We start from the raw sequence: 20,990 nt of genomic DNA, 5'->3' as shown, positions 1-20,990 counted from the left end.
GAGGAATGTGACTCGGAGCACTTCCTGGAGAAATAACAGCTGCATGTGCTGTGAGCGAGGAGTTGATATTTGTATGTCTTGCATCAATGTGCCGAGAGGTACCGGCGGAGAGCGGGTTATGAGGGGATTCTCTCCGCCCGTACACACACCGTGTCCCCGTTCTGTGTGTGTGTGTGTGTGTGTGTGCTCGTCCGTCTGTCCGTCCTGCAGTGCAACAGGGATCTTTTCCCACTGAACTAGCACTCTGGACTCAGCATGTCACATTCTATGGGCAGCCACAATAAATCCCCCCTACGTCAGCACTGCGGAGGGATACAGATGATGTAAAGGTCCGGGAATGTGTCGAGCCAAAGGGAGGTCGGCTCCGTCAACATCAGGTTGGGAGCACATGTTGGGCTCAAGTTGGTCATCACCAGAACTTCAGCTGGTTGGAAGGCTCATGAAAGCTTCTGTTGCTTCATGTCCGCTTTGCTCGTGTTCGCTCACGAGTTCACGTCGCGGCTGCAGGAGGAACATCTGCCGGTTATGATTAGTGTGTGTTTTCATTACTTGTGCTGCTCGAAAGTCTGATGTGTTGACCGGTTGGATCTCTGAAGATGAGAACTTAGTATATTTTAATGACTTGATTTATGTTCAGTGGCAATAACACAAAGTTATTTTGGGCCTGTTTCATTAATGAAAACATGACACGGCAGTGTAAAGGATATTTCCCGGTGTGGCGCCATAACCTGAACGCATCACAAGTAGCATCAACATCGACCGTCCTACGGCGTTGATGCAAGGGCAGGGCTTCTGTTCTGTGACCTCAGCCCGGACCTCGGCTCGGTGCCAGTGGATGTGGGCTCAGCCTGACGGGCCCCGGTGGGTTCAACCGGCAAACACTGCCAACCGTGGAGTTACTGAGGCGTCAGACGGGAGTTTATTCTGCCAGCGAGGCACAATACGGCCCGCTGGGAGCAGAGCTGATGTGATACTTTAAGTTCAGTCGTTTCTGAACATTTTCCTGCACCACACACTCAAATTAGAATATTTAAAATGTTATTATTATTTTTGCTCTTATGTTATTTAACATAAACTTTAAGTGTCATTGTTCAGTAAAGGAGAGATTAATATGTTGACACTGCAAGTCATATTTTTTTATTCTAATATTCTACAGGTTTTTTCAGGCATGAATATGTTAAGAGTGAGTGAGAATAAACCTTATGAGTGAAAAACATTTTATTGAAAGTTTTAAGTTAAAATAATTAAAATGGATTAAAAAAGAAATCACACGGAAGATGCAAACTGCATAAAAAGCTTCATTAAAAATGGATAATGATACGTGAACAAATCCATCCAGAAGATACAAACTGTATAACCAAACATGTGGCGTCCAGAAGTGAAAAACTTCAATAACGGTTTGTGACATTAGTTCATGTTCGGTGGGTGTAAATATTTAAAAATACAAACATTTGCACAATTTAAAACCAGATTTAAGATGGTTAAAAATAATTAAAACACTTGCAAAAGTGATGCAGCTCGATGTTTCACACTTCAGAGTAATTTAAAAATTCATATAAAAACATTTAACCGATGTGATCTGTTGTTGAAGCTATAAAAGATCAAATTAATTCAATACACCCATCAATTTAAAATACAAAACATGAACTGTACCTCAAAGGCACGTTAGTGTGAGTAACTATGTGTGTGTGTGCTCAGGTGGTCACCCGCAGCGCCGCAGCGTTTATGGTGATGTCACTGAAGGGATCGGTCTGCTGTGCGGTCACCTGTCGAGCAGACAGCAGCTCTGAAGAAGAGACAAAGGTCACAGGTCAACACCGCTGCAGGGTTTCACTGACTGTTACTGCGGAGGTCGGATAAGACACCAAAACATGAGGATATAAAATAGAATATGTATTTTTGGGCTGGCATCAAAGTTTCTTAACCCTCCTGTTACCTTAGGGTCAATTTGACCCCATTCAATGTTTAACCCTCCTGTTACCTTTATATTTACTGACATATTTTACCCTTGGGGTCAATTTGACCCCAGCAATTAAAACCTCCAGAAAATTATTAGAATTTATATTGTTTTCCAATTTTAAGTGTGAGGTACTTTATGTTTGTTTGTTGACTACCTAAATAGCCCTTTAAATAAATAAAAAAGTTGATATTTCTTATATGTTTGACACAGTGAAAAACAGCCTGGGGTCAAATTGACCCGAAAGAACACCGACATTAAACATTGAATGGGGTCAAATTGACCCTAAGATAACAGGAGGGTTAAACGGGCGAATGGAAAGCCGAGTCAAGAATATAGATGTTTCCTCTTACCTGGAGTGCTTCTATATAATATGCAGAAATATCTAAACCGTGGATTTATTTTGTCTTCGTTATTCTAACATTCCTATGATCTCTCCTACTGTCGGCATTAAATACATTTCTGAGTCATAAATGCAAATCAAATGACGAACAGGAACAAGGAAAAAGCAGCGTTTGATTTCCTCACCCAGCAGTTTGTAGAGTGTGTGAGCTGCAGTGGAGCGGTCAGCCTCTGGGGGCATCAGAGAGTCAAAGGTGATCTCCCCCAACCTCTGGAGGCTGGAGGAGATCCAGCTGGAAGACAGGGATATTAGGAATTAGGGTTCCAATATTAAGTTTTCATTCGAATTATTAAGAGACATGGTATCAGAAAGATTGTTTTTCTAATGTTGTACTGATGATGAAGCAAAAAGATTGAATGCAACTCCTGTTAAAAGCTGTAAAAACCTGTGGTTAAAACAGACGACCACCGTAGCCCGGAGGATTAGTTAAGGAGGAAAGAGGCATGTTTTTCCAAACCTAAACAACCTCATAAAAGACCAACATAACTCTTTACATATAAGCTGATGCCCCCTCCATGGCCGGTCTACCTTCGTCCACACAGGCACTCGGGTCACGGGCCGGTGCCACAAAGCCTTCATCCCCTCAGGATGATTTTGACAACGGTGCTGAACCCCGAGTCCCCAGATCTCAACACGACGCACTGCCCACTGCCGACCTTTCACCATCCAGTGTCACACATGTGTCGGTCATCCAGAGTGTAAAGACAATGGAGCACGTGAAGTCCTCTAACAATGGACCGAGTCACACCGCGGTCCACCCGGCTGTGTTTGAAAGCCTTCTGGTGTCCCGAGTGTAGACTGAATAAAGTACCTCAGCATGTCCTCCGCCTCAGTCTGAGCCTCGGGCATGTCGACATTCTCCTCCGCTATCGGCTCCATCCGTAGCTGGGCCTCCTCTTGTGGAGACCTGCACACGCACAAACACACACACACAGACAGACAGACACAGTAAAGATAAGTTATCTGTGGGGTAGTTCAGTTGTCTTCAGTGTCAGGTCGTGAAGACCAGATGCTGATCTTAGTGATGGATGACCGGTTGTCGTGGTCGGAGCAGTGACGGCAAAATCCATGAAAGGCATCAACCTTCTGATCTTTCTCTGTATTACTGATGAACTGCACAATATACATCCTAGTCCTCGACTGCACTTTATTTTATCATTCTATTCTATTTTTTAACTGTTTGTTTCACGTCATGTTTGAGGCGTCAGCTAACGGGGATCCAGTTCATAAACTAAACTGAACAGTGATCTATTTCTTTATCCGTCCGACTCTTACCATCTGCTGGCGGGAGTGATCGCGTCGCTTACGGATTTGTCCTCCTTGGACATGTCCAGCATCCCGTCCACTGCAGCTGTTTGCATATCGGAGTCATAAAGAAGCCGTCAGCGGAAGCTGGACCTGAAAGACTGATGCAAAGTGAGGAGGAGGAGGAGACGAGGGGTTCTTACATGAGCCCTCAGTGGGTTGCAGTCCTGACTCACTGGATATCTGAGAGGGAGAGAAACAGCTTAATGAAATCTAATCTAATGTGTCTCACCACTGAACTGACCACTCCAGTAACCTTTACTATCGCTGCCAAGTTCCACAAACACCCTCTCGGGTTGGGTGAGAACCTCTAGCGTCTGTCCTCCCTCCAGAGAGCGCTGTTGGAGCTCGTTGTGTATCCTTCACACGGACCCACCTCCTTCATGCTCGACTGCCTCCTCTTCCTCTCTGTTCTCAGTATCTCTCTGTCCTGCTGTGACTCCTCTTCCTCCCCGTGTCCGGGCAGGGCGGTGAGCAAGGCGCATTGCTTCCACAGTGACTGGAGGTCAGCATGGAGGAGGGCTGTGGAGGGGTCAAAGGTCATACGCAGTATAAAAATAAAAAAAAGAAGTAATTCTTTTAACCTTTTGAGTTGCACTGGTGGAAATGCAGCTCAGAGGCTGTTGAAGCTGTTCATAACGTGTGTTGGAGTCATCGTGTAGTCATGTTGCTTTCTTCTATCTTTGAGCGGGTGAATTGGGACATGCAGTTCCCCCATTCGAACACAGGGGGGCGCCGTAACATAACAAGGCATAGAGGTAAGTGCCTGCTGATGAGAACAGGTGTAGATGGGAAGCAGTGTTTGACCTTGGTCGGGTCAACGTGATGCTGTGCTGTGACCAACGTGTAATGTATTGCGATAGGACTGGACATGGCTAATGTTCTGCTCCGGTGTCACGAAGAGACAAAGCACATTTGTTTGTCCTAACATGTCCCCGTCCGCCCCTCGTGGCTTTACCGTACAGTGGGAAAGTGTTTCAGAAGCCCCACACGGTCGTCGCTGACTACAGTTCACGCCTCAGAGTTGGTGCTCTGACTGCAGCAAGTTGACGGCCTTTAAGATTCATTAAACTTTCTTGTACATGGACTTTGTTGACTTATTTATTGGGTTCTTTACCCAGACGTTTGCAGATCTCCTGCTCCAGATACATCTCTAAAAACATCAAAATGTAAAGTGACTTTGGAAGAACACTTTTTTATAGTCTTCCCATTGTTATCGCTACATATGTTGTTTTGGGGTTCAACGTTATTGTCAGTGATTAAGATGAGATGTTCTTGACCGTATCTATTTATTTATTGTGTCTCTATAACACATTTGTTGATACGATTTGTTTCTTTTTTGTCTTCCCTCTTGAGGACTTGGTTCCGTTAGGAATTTCGTTATTTGAGAAAAAGCCAATAATAGGTTGTTAATGTTCAGCCAGTAGTGTGGGCTTTTCTCCAGCTGGGGGGCAGGTAGCACTTAGCACTGACATCCACAGGGCGCGACGAAGAGCTGGGCAGGTGTGGCACGCATGGTCAGGGAGGGCAAGTCCAGCAACACCTCAGACTGAGAGGAAGAACAACATATTAGCACAGTCACAGTTTCAAGTACGATTTGTGCTTGTTTTCACAGTGTTTCTTCAGAGTACAGAGAGAGAGAGAAGGAGAGAGAGAGAGGGGCAATGATGGTGTCTCAAAGGAAATGGAAAAAATACGGAAGAAGAAAAGAAAGGCAGAAAAAACCTCAAATCAATGAGCGCCATCCCAGTGGGCTTAGAGAGCAGGAAGAGAACGGGAGAGCTAGAGTTTAATGAACGGACACCCTGGTGGATAGACACTTTGAAGGCAAAGCTTGATTACAGAATGCCAACGACAACGACATTTCAATAGGTCAGTGAACCCGTGATCCTCTTCAGCGTGTGAACGTGTGTGTGTCTGTGTGTGTGTGTGTGTGTGCTTTTGCAATGGTTTTAAGGTGTGATCAAGCCATGACGTGAGGGAGAGAGAGGGCTGTTTTTTTTAGTGATATGGATATAACTTTTTAAGTCCGCTGATCCACTTGAAAACATTCTCGGTGTGTTTCATGTACCAGTTTCAGTGTCTCGGCCAGCCGGTTTACAATCTGATCCTTCATTGTTCTTTCAGATATCTGGACCTGAGGGTCTGCGAAGACCAGCTGACGCCTGCGACCTCCGCCGGGCTGCCGACGAGGAGCAGCCCCCATCTGAAGGGAGAGAAGCCCACAGCTTTAATGTGAAGACGGACTTCACACGTCACACACACGGGAATCTATGACTCTGTGTTGACACACCCGCATGTGCTTTCCATGACCGGTTTCCAAAAGCGAAAATAGCTGCTCATGAGTCACTTTGTGGAATGTAAATTAAAGTTGATGACAGCAGACGCCTCGCCGCTGTCATCTGTTTCCTACATGTCAGAATATTTGACAGCAGGTAAATTAAAATGCACTGGGAATTTCCCTTAGTGTCATAATGGGTGGAGACAGGCCCTCAAACTCGGATTTAATAGATAATATGTTGTATTCAAGATCAAACAACGGTAGGTTTGCTTCTGGAAATGACCGGGTGTCTCTGAATCATGTTTAGACGCTCTAAATAACTTGGTGCGAGAACAGGAATTATATTTGCATTAGTATTTCTTCACACTCCAGACAAAAACTGTTTTAATTTTGCGCAACTACAACTACTACTGAACGAACAAGTGAACCGACAGCATCGCCCGCCCCTCACCTCCTCACAGGGACTCTCTGTGGCCCTGTCTCCCTCTCTCCCGGATGCTCCGGAGGGTGGGGTTGGCATGGCAACCTGCAGTGGGGTCATCTCTAGGGAAACTGCTCCCTGAAGAACCTCCGCAGGGTGACCCGACTCGTCGTTAAGCAGCCACACACTGTCCCGCTCGGCTCCCGGCCCACACACACACACACACACACACACACACACACACACACACACACACACACACACACACACACACACACACACACACACACACACACACACACACACACACACACACACACACACACACACACACACACACACACACACACGCACGCACACACACGCATGCATGCTTACAGTACAACAGACTTGTTGATCTATTCATCACGTAACACTGTTTGTCAACAAGGGTCGGGCTCCTGACTGCAGAGGACCAAAGACTCACCGGTCCACAGAGGACTCGGCTCCTTCAGGGTCCCCAGTTCTCTCGTCTGTTTGCGGCCCTTTCACTTCTGTTCAACACACGGAAACGTGACTCGGTGTCATACAGTGACACCATTAATGACCACAGACAAACAGATGACCAAGTGAACACAAGGATCTCCTCTGTGACGAGCTGAGTTACGACAGAATGACGTGCGTTATTTCAGAAACTGGTTCTCCTTGTTGAACCAAAAGCAAATTCCCCCTCGACTCTCCCGCCGCCGTTTTAATGCAGGAGGTGAATGAAACACAACAAACGTGTCGCTGACATAGAAGAGCAGTCGGCTGTTAAAGCGAGGCAGGCTTTCTCAGACTTAAGCGATGTTCCCGTCTCAATTTATCCCCAGAATTGAAAGCCTCCTCGAAATAAACCTCTTTTTTTCTGGGAGCAAAAAGCTCTGTCACAATTGCTTTTCTTTCTTCTTTTCAATTGCAGCCGTGGCTCAAATACTTTGACCTGCTGGACTGCAGCCATATAACAGGAGAACAACACACATCCTTGAATTTAGGACACACCCTCAGTAAGACGAAACAACTGAACACAAATAAAAAGATAGCCAATGCAACGCTCATCACGCACTGAGCTAAACGTCAAAAGACACAAGCACACACCTTGATGGAAATGATCTTGTTGATCCATCAGCAAGTCGATCTCTCTGGCTGTGGCTTCGGGAAGGTCGTCCCCCTCGAAATACTGTGATAGAGAGAGGGTGACAAGAGTCAGTTAATATTAAAGAGATGGGGACAAGAAGCAAATACAAGCAATGGGGCTTTGCTCTGTTTAGTATCCACTAATCGTGTGTGGAGGTCCCAGATCTGCTGTCGTAAACACCCGAGAATTGTATGACCGAGATAATACTGCTCGCTGAGGCATCGGGAATTTTAGGTCCGCTTTCCACGACATCATTAACTTCCTGAATCATTCACATTATTCACACCAGTTCGAAAATGTACGGATTTTTTCTCTCTATAATAATTACCGGTATTTGTTCTTTTTCTCAACAGTGAACATAGATAAATGGACTGGACAATACAGAATCTGCACTGACTTTAATGCTACGTCCTACTTCCTCATCACATAGCGATGACTGACGGGAAAGAGCGACGAGCGAGCAGCGGACTCGTGACGAAGACCGGCGCTAAAGCTGCTGGAGGCCCACATGAGTCACCAGGACACCTGACGCAACGAGAACGGATGACTGGGATGTTCCCTGAGAGTTTACCTCAGCATCGGGGATGGCGCACGGCTCCTTCTCCTTCATGGAGATGGCAGCCGGAAGGGACCGGAAACCTGGTTCAACACAGCAGGAGTTAAGAGCCGAGCGCGTTCGCAGCACAGGAGGAGTGAGAGAAAGCTGCGGAGGAAACAGCCATCAAGGATGCCTTTTTAATTCAGCATGCGCAGATGAAATGAGATTGATTCGCTCAGTATGGAACATTTATTTAGTGGAAATATTAAAAAAATTGTGCCAAAAGTTAAAAGAACCCGGACCCATTTCTCCTTTAACCCTTGTGTTGCCTTAGGGTCATTTTGACCCGAATCAATATTACACCCTCCCCCCGCTTTAGGATTAATTTGACCCCATTCAATGTTTAATGTCGGTGTTCTTTCGGTAGTCAACAAACAAACATAAAGTGCCTCACACTTAAACTTGGAAAACAATATTAATTCTAATAATTTTCTGGAGGTTTTAATTGCTGGCGTCAAATTGAACCCAAAGGGTAAAATATGTTAGTAAATATAAAGGAGGGTGAAACATTGAATCGGGTCAAAATGACCCAAAGGCGGGGGGAGGGTGTAATATTGATTCGGGTCAAAATGACCCTAAGGCAACACAAGGGAAAATCATGGGGGACACAAGACGGATCTGAAATGTTACATATAGGTCACACATATATGCTTGGGATTTAACAATATAAAAATATATGAGCAAAATATCATTGAATCAGACAAATGAATTAAGAAGATCATAATTATGTTTCTTATTGTGACGTATACTGTATGTCACTTTAGGTTTTTCGTGACATTTTTAGGTTAAATTCCCGATGTGACTGACGCATGTCACAACGATATTTATCTAATTAGTTTTACATCAGTCTAAAAATAAAGAACATGTTTTAGAAGCATTATAATTCATAAATGGGTGAATCTTACCTTTTTATAAATTAGTTATTTCTGTGAGAGCTGTCACAACCTGGCGCAGACCTCTTGGAAATGTTGTTATGGGAACACTAAATCACATGACTGGTCACATGACCCACTAAGATGTTCAGTAGGTGTCACTCAGGGACTTTATGAGTTCAAGGATAAATCTGTATAGGGAACTTTCCAGAATATTTAAAGGACGCGTGACACCGTGGGTCCTCATGGGTTAAATTTTGAAGAACAACCCCATGAACAGAATCCAAGCTAAGGAACTGACCCAGTTCTACAACCTCTGAAGATTGTTAGATTATCTTCTTGCGAAATATGTCAAACACATTGTAAGAAATGTATTTATTAAAGTAGGTTTATTTAACCCTTGTGTTGCCTTCGGGTCATTTTGACCCGATTCAATGTTTAACCCTCCTGTCGCCTTCGGGTCAATTTGACCCGATTCAATGTTTAATGTCGGTGTTCTTTCGGGAGTCAACAAACAAACATAAAGTACCTCACACTTAAACTTGGAAAACAATATTAATTCTAATAATTTTCTGGAGATTTTAATAGCTGGGGTCATATTGACCTCAAGGGTAAAATATGTTAGGAAATATAAAGGTAACAGGAGGGTTAAACATTGAATCGGGTCATATTGACCCGAAGGCGACAGGAGGGTGAAACATTGAATCGGGTCAAATTGACCCGAAGGCAACACAAGGGTTAAAGTGCAGAGACCTACACATTTTTTGTATGAATGGCATTTAAAACTAAACATTGCATTATAGTAAGCTGTGTCCCATTTTAGGTGAGGCCTCTTTCAGAGGAATTCCGCGTTTCGTCTGGAAACGTGGAGCCACACCTAAAAAACGAGACCCAGCTGCCGTCTCTCGCATGTTACAACATCAGCCTCACCATCGATGTCCAGTGAGCTGTGGGGACTGTGCACCAGAGAGTGCTGTGAAACCGTTGCTCCAACCCCCGACATCAGCTAGAAATATAGATACAGACATTACACAATATATAAATAAATATATATATAAATGTGTTCTGTTGTTGGGGCTGTTCAGAGCATGTTTTCTCTGTTTCTTTCTTTTTCCTTTGGCCTGTCTGGTATATAAACTGACTCTAAATATGCAGCAGTTGCTAACTTGCATCTGAAAGCCACAGTTCAGTTTAGAGATATTTTAAATTCCACGGCAGTGCCCAATAAATAATTTTCATATTCCCACACGTTTGCTCTGTCTGTAATGTGAGTGCTGACGCATGCTATTTCCACTGGGAAAGATTACAAGGGGGACAAAGTTCAGCCGTGTCTGCCAGATGTACAGCACGCAGAGTAAGAGTCATGTTCTGTGGTTTACTCCGACGACGGTCGTGGACAGCATGGAGGGCGAAGGAACACATTCTATGTCGCAATGGGACGGACCTAGACTTACATCAAGCCAACAAACAATGACCCACTTGCGCAAGTTGATGGTTTATTGTTGACTTGGCGGTGAGCATAACAAACTGGTGTATTGTAGATGAGGAGTTAATAGGGAGAAACACCTGGAAAAACACATCATGACAGCGTATTTGATCAGCGGTCCTGCCTTTAGGTGTGTGAGCTCTAAAGGTGGTCAGAAAACTGACAGTCCCGTTTAGCAGCTTAGCGTTCGTGCTGAATGTGGTCAGATGAATTATTATGAGCTGTTTTAGACGTCAACAGCTAAAGTGTGACAGAAAGAGCCAAAACTCACAAGTGGTCTAACATTGTATTTAGTCTGAGACGTTGACTGTTACAAATGTATCGTACTATAGTTGCAGGGTACGTGTTTTTGTATGTATTAGTATATGAATAACGAGTATCTTGGGTAATGTCGGTTGGATATGTGTAGTTTATTGGGTTACTGTTATTCAAGGTGAATGCTGCACCACTATCATTATATCACCAATGGAGGGGCGACTGTTCACACACACAGCGTGCCTCATGTTTACAGTGAATATTTGATCTAGAGTGCAGGTCACCTGGGGATGGTGACTGTACAGATAAAATGTTATATTTCTTGAGTTTGAAGCGCTACGCACCAAAACAGAGACATTAGATTACATCCCCGATCGTCGTATATCAGAGTACTCATTTATAGTTACTGTACCTGCTGTATTTTGTAGGGGCTGGGCAGCTGGTGTGGTTCCATGAGGCCGAAGAAGGGGTCATGAGCTCCCTCAGCCTCCTCCATCATGTACATGCTGTCAGGCACATCCAAGGTCAACCTGCCAGAAAATTAGAGAAAGCGAAAGACGCCAATGTTACTCATCAAAATACGAAATCATCGATCTCAGTCAGTGCTGTGGCAAAAGCAACACTGTGCATACTTTTGTCCGCACTGTTGATCTCATGGGTTTATAAAATGATGAAATATTTCTGGCACACAGCCTCTTTAAAGAGCAGAATGTAGAAAGATGTATGGCGTCTGCAGAAACGAGAGCTCATACATCACCGCTGTTACATAACACGGCTTATTAAACATTTACAAAGCCGTTTGCATGAAAGTACCGTAGCTCAATTTTTCAATTACTGACGCAATAAAACACTTCCATCACCTTTTCAGTCTTTATTCCCGAAAACAATGCCCCTCATAAGTATTCCAGCAGATGCGTTTGAGCTCTTCTACTCATCCTAAACACATACTATCTCTGCACAGATTAACACTCTAGGTGCCCAAGGATACAAAAAAGTCTCCTGCGCATGATCTTTAAATGTGGAGTGTGTGAGTGCAGACCTGTCAGACTGAGCTATGTCAATATATATGCATCTTTTAGAGCGCAGCAGGCGGTCAATGGTCTGTTGAGCCTCCTCTGGAAAACAGAAAATGAGTTAAAATTTAGTTTTCACACACACACACACAATCTTCGTACGGCAGTTTTTTTTCCTGCAGAAAGAGAAGCAGAGGTCACACTTAAGTCAAGGTCTAAAATATGACATGAGAAATGCAATGAAGGTGACCTTATGACCATTCTGCCTTCTCTTTACACAAGAGGAGGCAAAGAGGGGAACATGGAATACTTTATACACATTCAAGGTTGTGTTTAAACGCTTATTAAGCATAACCTCTGAGTTTATTTCCTGCTCCTGCTTCTCATTACCCATTGTATTTCACTGTTTACATCAACCATGACAACAGCACAATAGTCAATCTGTCAAATGCAATACAATGTCAGGCTGTAATTTAAGACGAGATGAGCCGAGACTGGTGCTGCTGTGTTTGGTGATATTGCATTCATCAGCTCTTTATTGGCTCCTAAATCAGTCGTAAAGGTGATTTGGGAAACAAGCGTTGTGCAGATGTACGACAATAACATTATTATGTTTTCACGCCAAAGCAGCTGAGATTTCTAGATTTAGAAACTGGCAGAGACACCTGGTCTGCTGGGTTTTCACATTTCACCTGAGCTTCCCTTTGAAAGCCGCCTCACAGAAAATAATGTTTCTTGATGAACTGAAAATCGTCCAGCAGACTGACTGCATTTCCTCCAGATGTATAAGCCGGAAAAAAGTTCCCTTGCTTTAAATCCTACTACCTCACTTTGTCCAGTGACTTCTGTCATATGCTTTTAAACTACACTTCTGTCACAGTAGCTGACTGTACAGTATGAGGATCACTTTTTCCTTAATTATCACCAAGCAGAAGGTTACAGTATATTGTATGTCGAAATGTAGCTCGAAGGATTACATCAACTTCTACTCTTGCTTGCTTCGCTTCCTGTCTTCCTCTTACCCAGCAGGAAGCCACACTGCTTGTGGTAGACTACAACCACTCCGTACTGCAGCTGAGACGACAGGTAGAGGGAGAACCGAGGCCTTGGTAGGTTGGGTTGCGGTGGAGGAACCTGAGCTGTCACGTAGTCCAAAATGTCCCCGCTGTAATGATAAAATGCTCAACAAAATTACAAAAAAACACAGACATGTTTAAATCCAAAGAGGACAAATCACTGTTCCCTTTTAGCTTCTAACTCTAGCAGCTGAGGTACTTCCATAGCAGCATCCTGTCTATGATCTCAGCACACTGTTCAAAATCATCTACTTTTCAAGTATTATAAGATGGGCAAGATACAGAAGACGGAGAATAATCTGAATATATTATATAAAACTAAACAGATCTTTTAGCTGGTATCACTTTTTAACTAATCAAAGGAATCAGCCTTGCTGACTAAAGCACAGATAAACTAACACACCAGCCACATACTTACCATGTTCGGTTGATGTTGACCTTGAGGAGCTCTCTGCGGGTGACCCTGATGCCTCTGGTGGCGGCTAGCCTGAATAATGGGACACACATAAATAATGGGATACACGCTATGATGTTGATTAGATATATTTAGAATAGTAGAATCTGACATGTAACACAAAGCTAGTTTGTAATGCTAATTTAACAGAAGCTAATAAGCTAACGTTAGCTTAAAAACTCACCAGACTGTAGAAAAACAGCCAGAGTGGCGTTGCAGGACATTAGGGTAGTAAAACATGTTGGACTTTCTCGATGAAGCAGATACTTTGAGAGCGGAGGTCCAGGATCGGGAATATATTTCACAAAGCTAATGGTGAACTATTAAAAGCTTGGTACGTTTTACCGCGAAATTCAAGAGCTAGAATCACAATGGACCAATCAGGTTGTGACTCTTCATCGCTTTGAAAGCAAACGGTCGCGATGCGTTCAAGGACTGTAGTAGTACTGATACTGTAGTACTAATACCGTAGTACTAATACGACACTGTAGTACTAATACTGTAGTACTCCTGATACTACATTGTAGTACTAATACTGTAGTACTAATACCGTAGTACTAATACTACACTGTAGTACTAAAACTGTAGTAGTACTGATACTGTAGTACTAATACTGTAGTACTGATACCGTAGTACTGATACTGTAGTACTAATACTGTAGTACTGATACTGTAGTACTAATACCGCAGTACTAATACTGTAGTACTGATACCGTCGTACTAATACTACACTGTAGTACTAATACTGTAGCACTAATACTATACCATAGTACTAATACTGTAGTTATAATACTGTAGTTCTAATAACAATATGATTGACAGTGTGATTATATTACAATCATTTCCGGTTCAATCTATCACGTATATTTTGAAACTCCGTGTTTCAAGTGCTCAGTGGAAGCCCTGTAGCAGAACTCGCTTCTGATTGGGTGATCACACACACGCTCACTCTGACCAATCAGAGAGCAGCTGAGTCTTATAAAATAGCGGGTGTGGGACTCACTGCTTCAGTTCTTCATTTGACAAAACCAAAGAACTAACATGTCTGGACGTGGAAAGGGAGCCGGTAAGACCAGAGCGAAGGCCAAGACCAGGTCCTCCAGGGCCGGGCTCCAGTTTCCCGTGGGCCGTGTCCACAGGCACTTGAGGAAGGGTAACTACGCCCGGCGTGTCGGCGCCGGAGCTCCGGTGTACCTGGCGGCGGTGCTGGAGTATCTCACCGCTGAGATCCTGGAGCTGGCCGGGAACGCGGCCCGCGACAACAAGAAGACCCGCATCATCCCCCGTCACCTGCAGCTGGCCGTCCGCAACGACGAGGAGCTCAACAAGCTGCTGGGCGGAGTGACCATCGCTCAGGGCGGCGTGCTGCCCAACATCCAGGCGGTGCTGCTGCCCAAGAAGACTGAGAAGGCCGCCAAGAAGTAGACACAACAACAACAACGGCTCTTTTAAGAGCCACCACTTCACTAGAGATCCTTTAAGAACATGAGCACCGACACATGAGCTGAGGCCACTGCCTCAATATGACAGTTAAACTAGGAACCATCATAACGATGACGCGATAATTTACTGGAAACTACTGCATTATAATATAAGTATTATCCGTGTATATATATATATACATACGTATATGGATATTTATAAGTGCGTGTATATACATTATGTACTCTACGAAGGGCTCAAGAAGCAGGAAATTGGGTCGTTTTGGCGCCTCTGGCTAGGTCACGCCTAGTCCGCAGGTTTTTACCGGAAGTCTCCCGTCTAGTACTATGATATTCATCTATTTTCTTGTCTTAACGTGCCAGGAATATTCTGCAATGGTCGAGTCACGTGACCTGAATCCAGTTGAGCTGCATTTCACTAGCTGGGGATCAAACTGAAGGGAAAGCCCAAGAACCAGCAGGAAGTGGAGGCCTCAGAGCCTCACCAGGATGAGCCAGGTCTGGTGAGGCTCTGGTTCAGGACTTCAGGGACATTACATTCATGTTATTCCATCCCTTCAAGAGGAGGGGCCACATATGCAATGAGCTCCTCCTCCCATAGGAGGAGCAGGGGGAGGTGGTGATCACATTTCATAAAGAGAAGAATTCACTTGTTGTAAACATTTATTTAGTAACACAGTCCAGGGGAGGAGCCAGTCCAGAGGAGGAGTCAGTCCATTGGAGCGCTGCTGAGGAACACCAACCAATCAGTGAGACTGTGGTTAGATCTGAGAGGCTGAGAGAGAGAGACATTGTTATTATTCTTGGGTACTCTGTGGTACTCTGTGGTACTCTGTGGTACTCTGTGGTACTCTGTACCTTCAGCCCAGACGTGTCCACAGCTCGGCCGTCTTTGAGTGCTGACAGCAGGCGGGCCGACCCGGCTCCAGGGTACCCGTCCTGGACCTGCAGGGTGAAGACCAGCCGAGCCGACTTCAGGAACACCAGGACCTGCTGGGCCGGGCGCCAGTCGATGGCGAAGCTGAGGAGACACAGGTCAATACGCCTTCTGTTGAGCCAAATGCATTCTGGGTGGTTCAAGAACACACAAATCACATCCTGGTGGTCAGGAGAGAGAATGCAGCGTTAACACATGAAGCATAGACTTCTATACAACCAGAGGAGTCGCCACCTGGTGGTTAGGAGAGAGAATGCAGCTTTAACACATGAAGCATAGACTTCTATACAACCAGAGGAGCCCCAGGAGAGAGAATGCATCGCCTGCAGTTTATGATCTAGCAGGAAGTGGATTTACCTAGATCTCAGTCTCTGGATCTCAGACAGCAGCTGGAACTGACACAGGTAACACTGCATCACCTCCAGCAAGGCGGCGCTCAGTTCAGACCGCCGGCCCGACAGCCCGTCCTCCACCAGACCAGGAGGACCCTCCCTCACCTGCAAAGACACACTGCGGCTTTAAGAAGGGCCAGCCAATCAGTAAAGACACACTGCGGCTTTAAGAAGGGCCAGCCAATCAGTAAAGATACACTGTGGCTTTAAGAAGGGCCAGCCAATCAGTAAAGACACACTGCGGCTTTAAGAAGGGCCAGCCAATCAGTAAAGATACACTGTGGCTTTAAGAAGGGCCAGCCAATCAGTAAAGACACACTGCTGCTTTAAGAAGGGCCAGCCAATCAGTAAAGACACACTGCGGCTTTAAGAAGGGCCAGCCAATCAGTAAAGACACACTGTGGCTTTAAGAAGGGCCAGCCAATCAGTAAAGATACACTGTGGTTTTAAGAAGGGCCAGCCAATCAGCAGACAGGAGTGAATGAGGAAGTGACCTGCAGTGTGAAGCGGTCGCCGTGGCTCCAGGTGACTGACAACTTCAGTAGTTCCGGCTCATTGGACGACATATCTGTAGAGGGGCGTGGCCTGAGCTCCAGACACAGCTCTGATTGGCTGAATGACAGCAGGTTGATCTGCATGCTGTCCTGTAGGGAAGAGGCGTACACCTGCAGCCTGACAGGTGGCCACACGTTAGTGACCAATCAGAACGACCGAGTGACGGCCACGTGACCTGGTGACACTCACTCATCTCTGATTCGCTGACAGCCGATCAGCTGACAGAGTGCAGCCTCTGACTCCGCCCTCAGCTGATTCAGCTGATTGTCGCATAACTGCAATGCATTCTGGGCCTTCTGCAGAGACTCCTCCAGCCTTTCATGCTGCTGCTTCTGAAGGAGACAAGGAGAGGAGATGAGACAAGGAGAGGAGTGTGTGTCTCTCTGTGTGTGTGTGTGTGTGTGTGTGACCTTGCTCTCCAGCTGGTGGACCAGTTGTGTGAGTGTGTGTCTCCTATTGTGTATTTGTTGAACTTTGTCCTCCAGAGATCTGAGGAGTGTCTCTGTGTCCTCCGTCCTGGACCTGCTGTCTCCTTTCAGAGCCTTCCACCGGCTGCGAGCCCCGCCCCCTACACACACACACAGTTATATATATATATTAATATATATGTATTAGGGATGCACCGATCTGATCGGCGCCGATCCATATCGGCCGATATTCCCATTATCGGTTTTGATCGGCGTTCTCAAAACGGCCGATCAGATGACGTAACATCTGCGAGAACTATCAGACGTTTCAATCGCGGCGCGCGCAGCGGAGCGATCGCCCGGCGAGGCCAGAGGTCAGAGGTCAGAGGATCCTCACGCACCGAGCGGCGTCCCCGTCCCCCGAGTTGAATCTCTGGGTCGACTCAGCCGACTCTCACATGTCTGCCCCTAGAGACTGATGCTCACGCTAAACACATTCCATCGGGAGCAAAGAGGGTTTTGCGAAGTTAGCGGAAAGAACCACGTGAAACAACATCCGCTTTTCAAAATAAGATGTCGACAAATCATACACGAACATATAAAAGTAAACAATGAACTGATTTTGTATCTTTAGAGATCGTTTGAGATTTAGCTTAAATTATGCTAACATTAAAACATTTTTACTGGACCAAGGAAGAGTTTATAAAAATAAGTCAGACTTTTGTATGTTAAACAAAGTCCTGTAAATAGATTTCCCCAAGAGTTCCAGGAAATGAATGATGCAGATGTGTTCCATACATATCTGAAGTCCCCTACAATAGCAATCAAACAATTTTAGTGTATCAATTAGGACATTTTTCAAAGTAAAAGTCCTAAAAGTTTAAAGAAATCTGTAATTTCTTTAATGTTTGCGTTATATATGTATTTCCTCATAGTCCTAGGCAATAATGCTACACAATAAATAGAATGCTTCAACCGACACCGTGATCGGTATTATCGGATCGGCAGATACTGATTTCAGTGATCGGCACCAAAAACCTGATCGGTGCATCTCTACTATGTATATATATATATATGTATATACTTTAAACGACGAGTAGAACGGTATGTACTGTGTGTACTGTGTGTACCAGGCTGGGCGGGGCAGGCCTGTGTCATCAGTTGCCGGGCAGACTCCAGCCTCTCCAGCAGCGACATCATGGAGTCCAGAACAAATTGCTCGCGGCCCAGAACCTTCTGGACCCGCCTGCTGTCCTACACACACACACACACACGTGTGTGAACACAGGGATGTACATGTACACACCATGTGTGTTTTATTAAGCAGCACGAGTACTTTTAGTGCTTCAAGTACATTTCGATGGCAACTTGTGTACTTGTACAGAGTATTTGTACACGGTGACATGAACAGACCATCAGGTGGAGAACCATCCGAGCTGCTTCAGGTGGTTCTGAGTCTCTGAAGAGACCCAAGAGAACCGGATCACAGCGCCGCAGAACCCTGGACACAGGGACAGGTAGTACTGTACGACATCTCAGAGGTACCTGTAGTATTATACTACATCTCAGAGGTACCTGTAGTATTATACTACATCTGAGGTAACTGTAGTAGTATACTACATCTCAGAGGTACCTGTAGTATTATACTACATCTCAGAGGTACCTGTAGTAGTATACTACATCTCAGAGGTACCTGTAGTATTATACTACATCTCAGAGGTACCTGTAGTAGTATACTACATCTCAGAGGTACCTGTAGTAGTATACTACATCTCAGAGGTACCTGTAGTATTATACTACATCTCAGAGGTACCTGTAGTAGTATACTACATCTCAGAGGTACCTGTAGTATTATACTACATCTCAGAGGTACCTGTAGTATTATACTACATCCGAGGTAACTGTAGTAGTATACTACATCTCAGAGGTACCTGTAGTATTATACTACATCTCAGAGGTACCTGTAGTATTATACTACATCTGAGGTAACTGTAGTAGTATACTACATCTCAGAGGTACCTGTAGTATTATACTACATCTCAGAGGTACCTGTAGTATTATACTACATCTCAGAGGTACCTGTAGTAGTATACTACATCTCAGAGGTACCTGTAGTATTATACTACATCTCAGAGGTACCTGTAGTATTATACTACATCTGAGGTAACTGTAGTAGTATACTACATCTCAGAGGTACCTGTAGTATTATACTACATCTCAGAGGTACCTGTAGTATTATACTACATCTCAGAGGTACCTGTAACGTTCGTACTCTTAGTAATCTAGTTAGCAGCCGTTAGCTTCTGCTAGCTAACTAACGCAGACGCTTTAGTTACAACTTTAAAACACAACGTACACGTTATCTGACATGTTAAACATGTTATCTGAAGCATATTGAAACGTTTAAAACGACAACACAGGGTTAAACGTTTATTAAACGTTAGAGACTTACGCTCGAGCTTCAGCCATTTCTGTTTTCAAATAGACGCGGCACACCGAGCGATCTGATTGGCCTGTGGACGGTGACGCCAAGCGATTTTATTGGCCTGTGGACGGTGACGTCAAGCGATCTGATTGGCCTGTGGACGGTGCAGTCGCAGCATGTGGAATAGATCAGGAATTCCTTTTGAAAACTCTTTTTTGACAAAGTGGTCATGCACAGTAACGTAAAGTGGACACAAATAACTGACAAAGACCTTCATGCATTATTCTATATTAAATACAATTGTCCTGCTTTCCAAGCTCTACATTCACAAACATTGATTTACAACATTATAAATAAATATAGAGCCCAAATAAAACAAGATGACGAAAAGCCATCAAAACAATGAATCTATATCATATTTATAATGTTTATAGGAGAACTACTTTTCATACACTTTATTTATACTTTGTTTATTTATACTTCGTCATGTCTTTGGTTTTTATTGTCTTTTTCTACTTGGCGTTGCTTCATCTGCAAGATTCTAGTAGATGTTGACAGTTGACAAAACAAAAAAATGTGTTGGAGGTTATATGATATATAATCTGTTATCCATATAAAGCTATAATGAGCATAACGGTTATACAACATGCATATGATATATATATATAAAGCTATAATGAGCATCTATAAAGGTTATACAACATGTATATGATATATAATATGTATATTATATATAAACTATAATGAGCATCTATAAAGATTATAAAACATGTATATGATATATAATATGTATATAATATATAAACTATAATGAGCATCTATAAAGATTATAAAACATGTATATGATATATAATATGTATATAATATATAAACTATAATGAACATCTATCAAGGTTATAAAACATGTACATGATATATAACCTGTATATTATATATAAACTAGAAAGAGCATTTCCTTCTGAAAATGTGTTGGAATGCTAACATTTTAAAGCTTGAAGCTGAAAAATAAAAACAAAATTGCTGAAAATGTTTGAAAAAAGCTGAAAATAGCTGAAAATAGCTGAAATATGAGGAATAACTGAAAATGTCGGGAAATAGCTGAAATATTAAATGAATAAGTGAAAATGACTGGAAATAGCTGAAATATGAAATGAATAACTGAACATATCTGGAAATAGCTGAAATGAATAAGTGAAAATGTCTGGAAATAGCTGAAATATGAAATGAAAAACTGAAAATATCTGGAAATAGCTGAAATATGAAATGAATAAGTGAAAATATCTGGAAATAGCTGAAATATTAAATGAATAAGTGAAAATGTCTGGAAATAGCTGAAATATGAAATGAATAACTGAAAATGTCTGGAAATAGCTGAAATATGAAATGAATAACTGAAAATGTCTGAACATAGCTGAAATATGAAATGATTAACTGAAAATGTCTGGGAATAGCTGGAAATGTCTGAAATTAGCTGAAATATCTTTTTTTTAAAGCTGAACATAGTTTAAACTAGCTGCCAACAGCTGAAATAGGCTGAACATAGCTTAAATATCTGA

General features: G+C 43.6%; 3 protein-coding genes across 4 annotated transcripts; 1 reads left to right on the top strand and 2 right to left on the bottom strand.

Annotated features, from left to right (window-relative positions):
* Nucleotides 1-1,221: 1,221 nt before the first annotated feature.
* rec8b (REC8 meiotic recombination protein b) lies at nt 1,222-13,616 on the bottom strand. The gene is made up of 18 exons (XM_056434710.1): nt 13,462-13,616; nt 13,242-13,310; nt 12,770-12,912; nt 11,774-11,849; nt 11,147-11,264; nt 9,924-9,999; nt 8,095-8,162; nt 7,484-7,565; nt 6,834-6,900; nt 6,398-6,578; nt 5,737-5,871; nt 5,139-5,214; nt 4,042-4,187; nt 3,809-3,848; nt 3,636-3,711; nt 3,172-3,267; nt 2,486-2,592; nt 1,222-1,786 (listed from the first exon to the last, which is right to left on the bottom strand). The coding sequence occupies exons 1-18, from the start codon at nt 13,515-13,517 to the stop codon at nt 1,695-1,697; spliced, it is 1,704 nt and encodes a 567-aa protein (XP_056290685.1). The 5' UTR covers nt 13,518-13,616; the 3' UTR covers nt 1,222-1,694.
* Nucleotides 13,617-14,317: 701 nt separating this feature from the next.
* Nucleotides 14,318-15,148, top strand: LOC130206542 (late histone H2A.L3-like). Its single transcript, XM_056434559.1, has 2 exons — nt 14,318-14,697; nt 15,082-15,148. Exons 1-2 carry the CDS (start codon nt 14,318-14,320, stop codon nt 15,113-15,115), a joined length of 414 nt encoding a protein of 137 aa, XP_056290534.1. The 3' UTR covers nt 15,116-15,148.
* Nucleotides 15,149-15,363: 215 nt separating this feature from the next.
* On the bottom strand, nt 15,364-19,676 carry LOC130206238 (uncharacterized). Of its 2 annotated transcripts, XM_056434100.1 has the most exons (9): nt 19,462-19,658; nt 18,423-18,510; nt 18,140-18,263; nt 17,013-17,170; nt 16,792-16,934; nt 16,542-16,719; nt 16,013-16,152; nt 15,577-15,739; nt 15,364-15,493 (listed from the first exon to the last, which is right to left on the bottom strand). In XM_056434100.1, exons 1-9 carry the CDS (start codon nt 19,476-19,478, stop codon nt 15,428-15,430), a joined length of 1,077 nt encoding a protein of 358 aa, XP_056290075.1. In that variant the 5' UTR covers nt 19,479-19,658; the 3' UTR covers nt 15,364-15,427. The 2 variants fall into 2 exon arrangements, with proteins under 2 accessions (XP_056290075.1, XP_056290073.1); XM_056434098.1 differs by having other exon boundaries at nt 16,792-17,170; nt 19,462-19,676.
* Between the last annotated feature and the right edge of the window lie 1,314 nt (nt 19,677-20,990).

Source organism: Pseudoliparis swirei, chromosome 16 (genome assembly GCF_029220125.1).
Source record: "Pseudoliparis swirei isolate HS2019 ecotype Mariana Trench chromosome 16, NWPU_hadal_v1, whole genome shotgun sequence".
NCBI lineage: Eukaryota > Metazoa > Chordata > Actinopteri > Perciformes > Liparidae > Pseudoliparis > Pseudoliparis swirei.
Note: the sequence above shows the minus strand (reverse complement) of the source record. Positions and strands in the feature narration are given on the sequence as shown.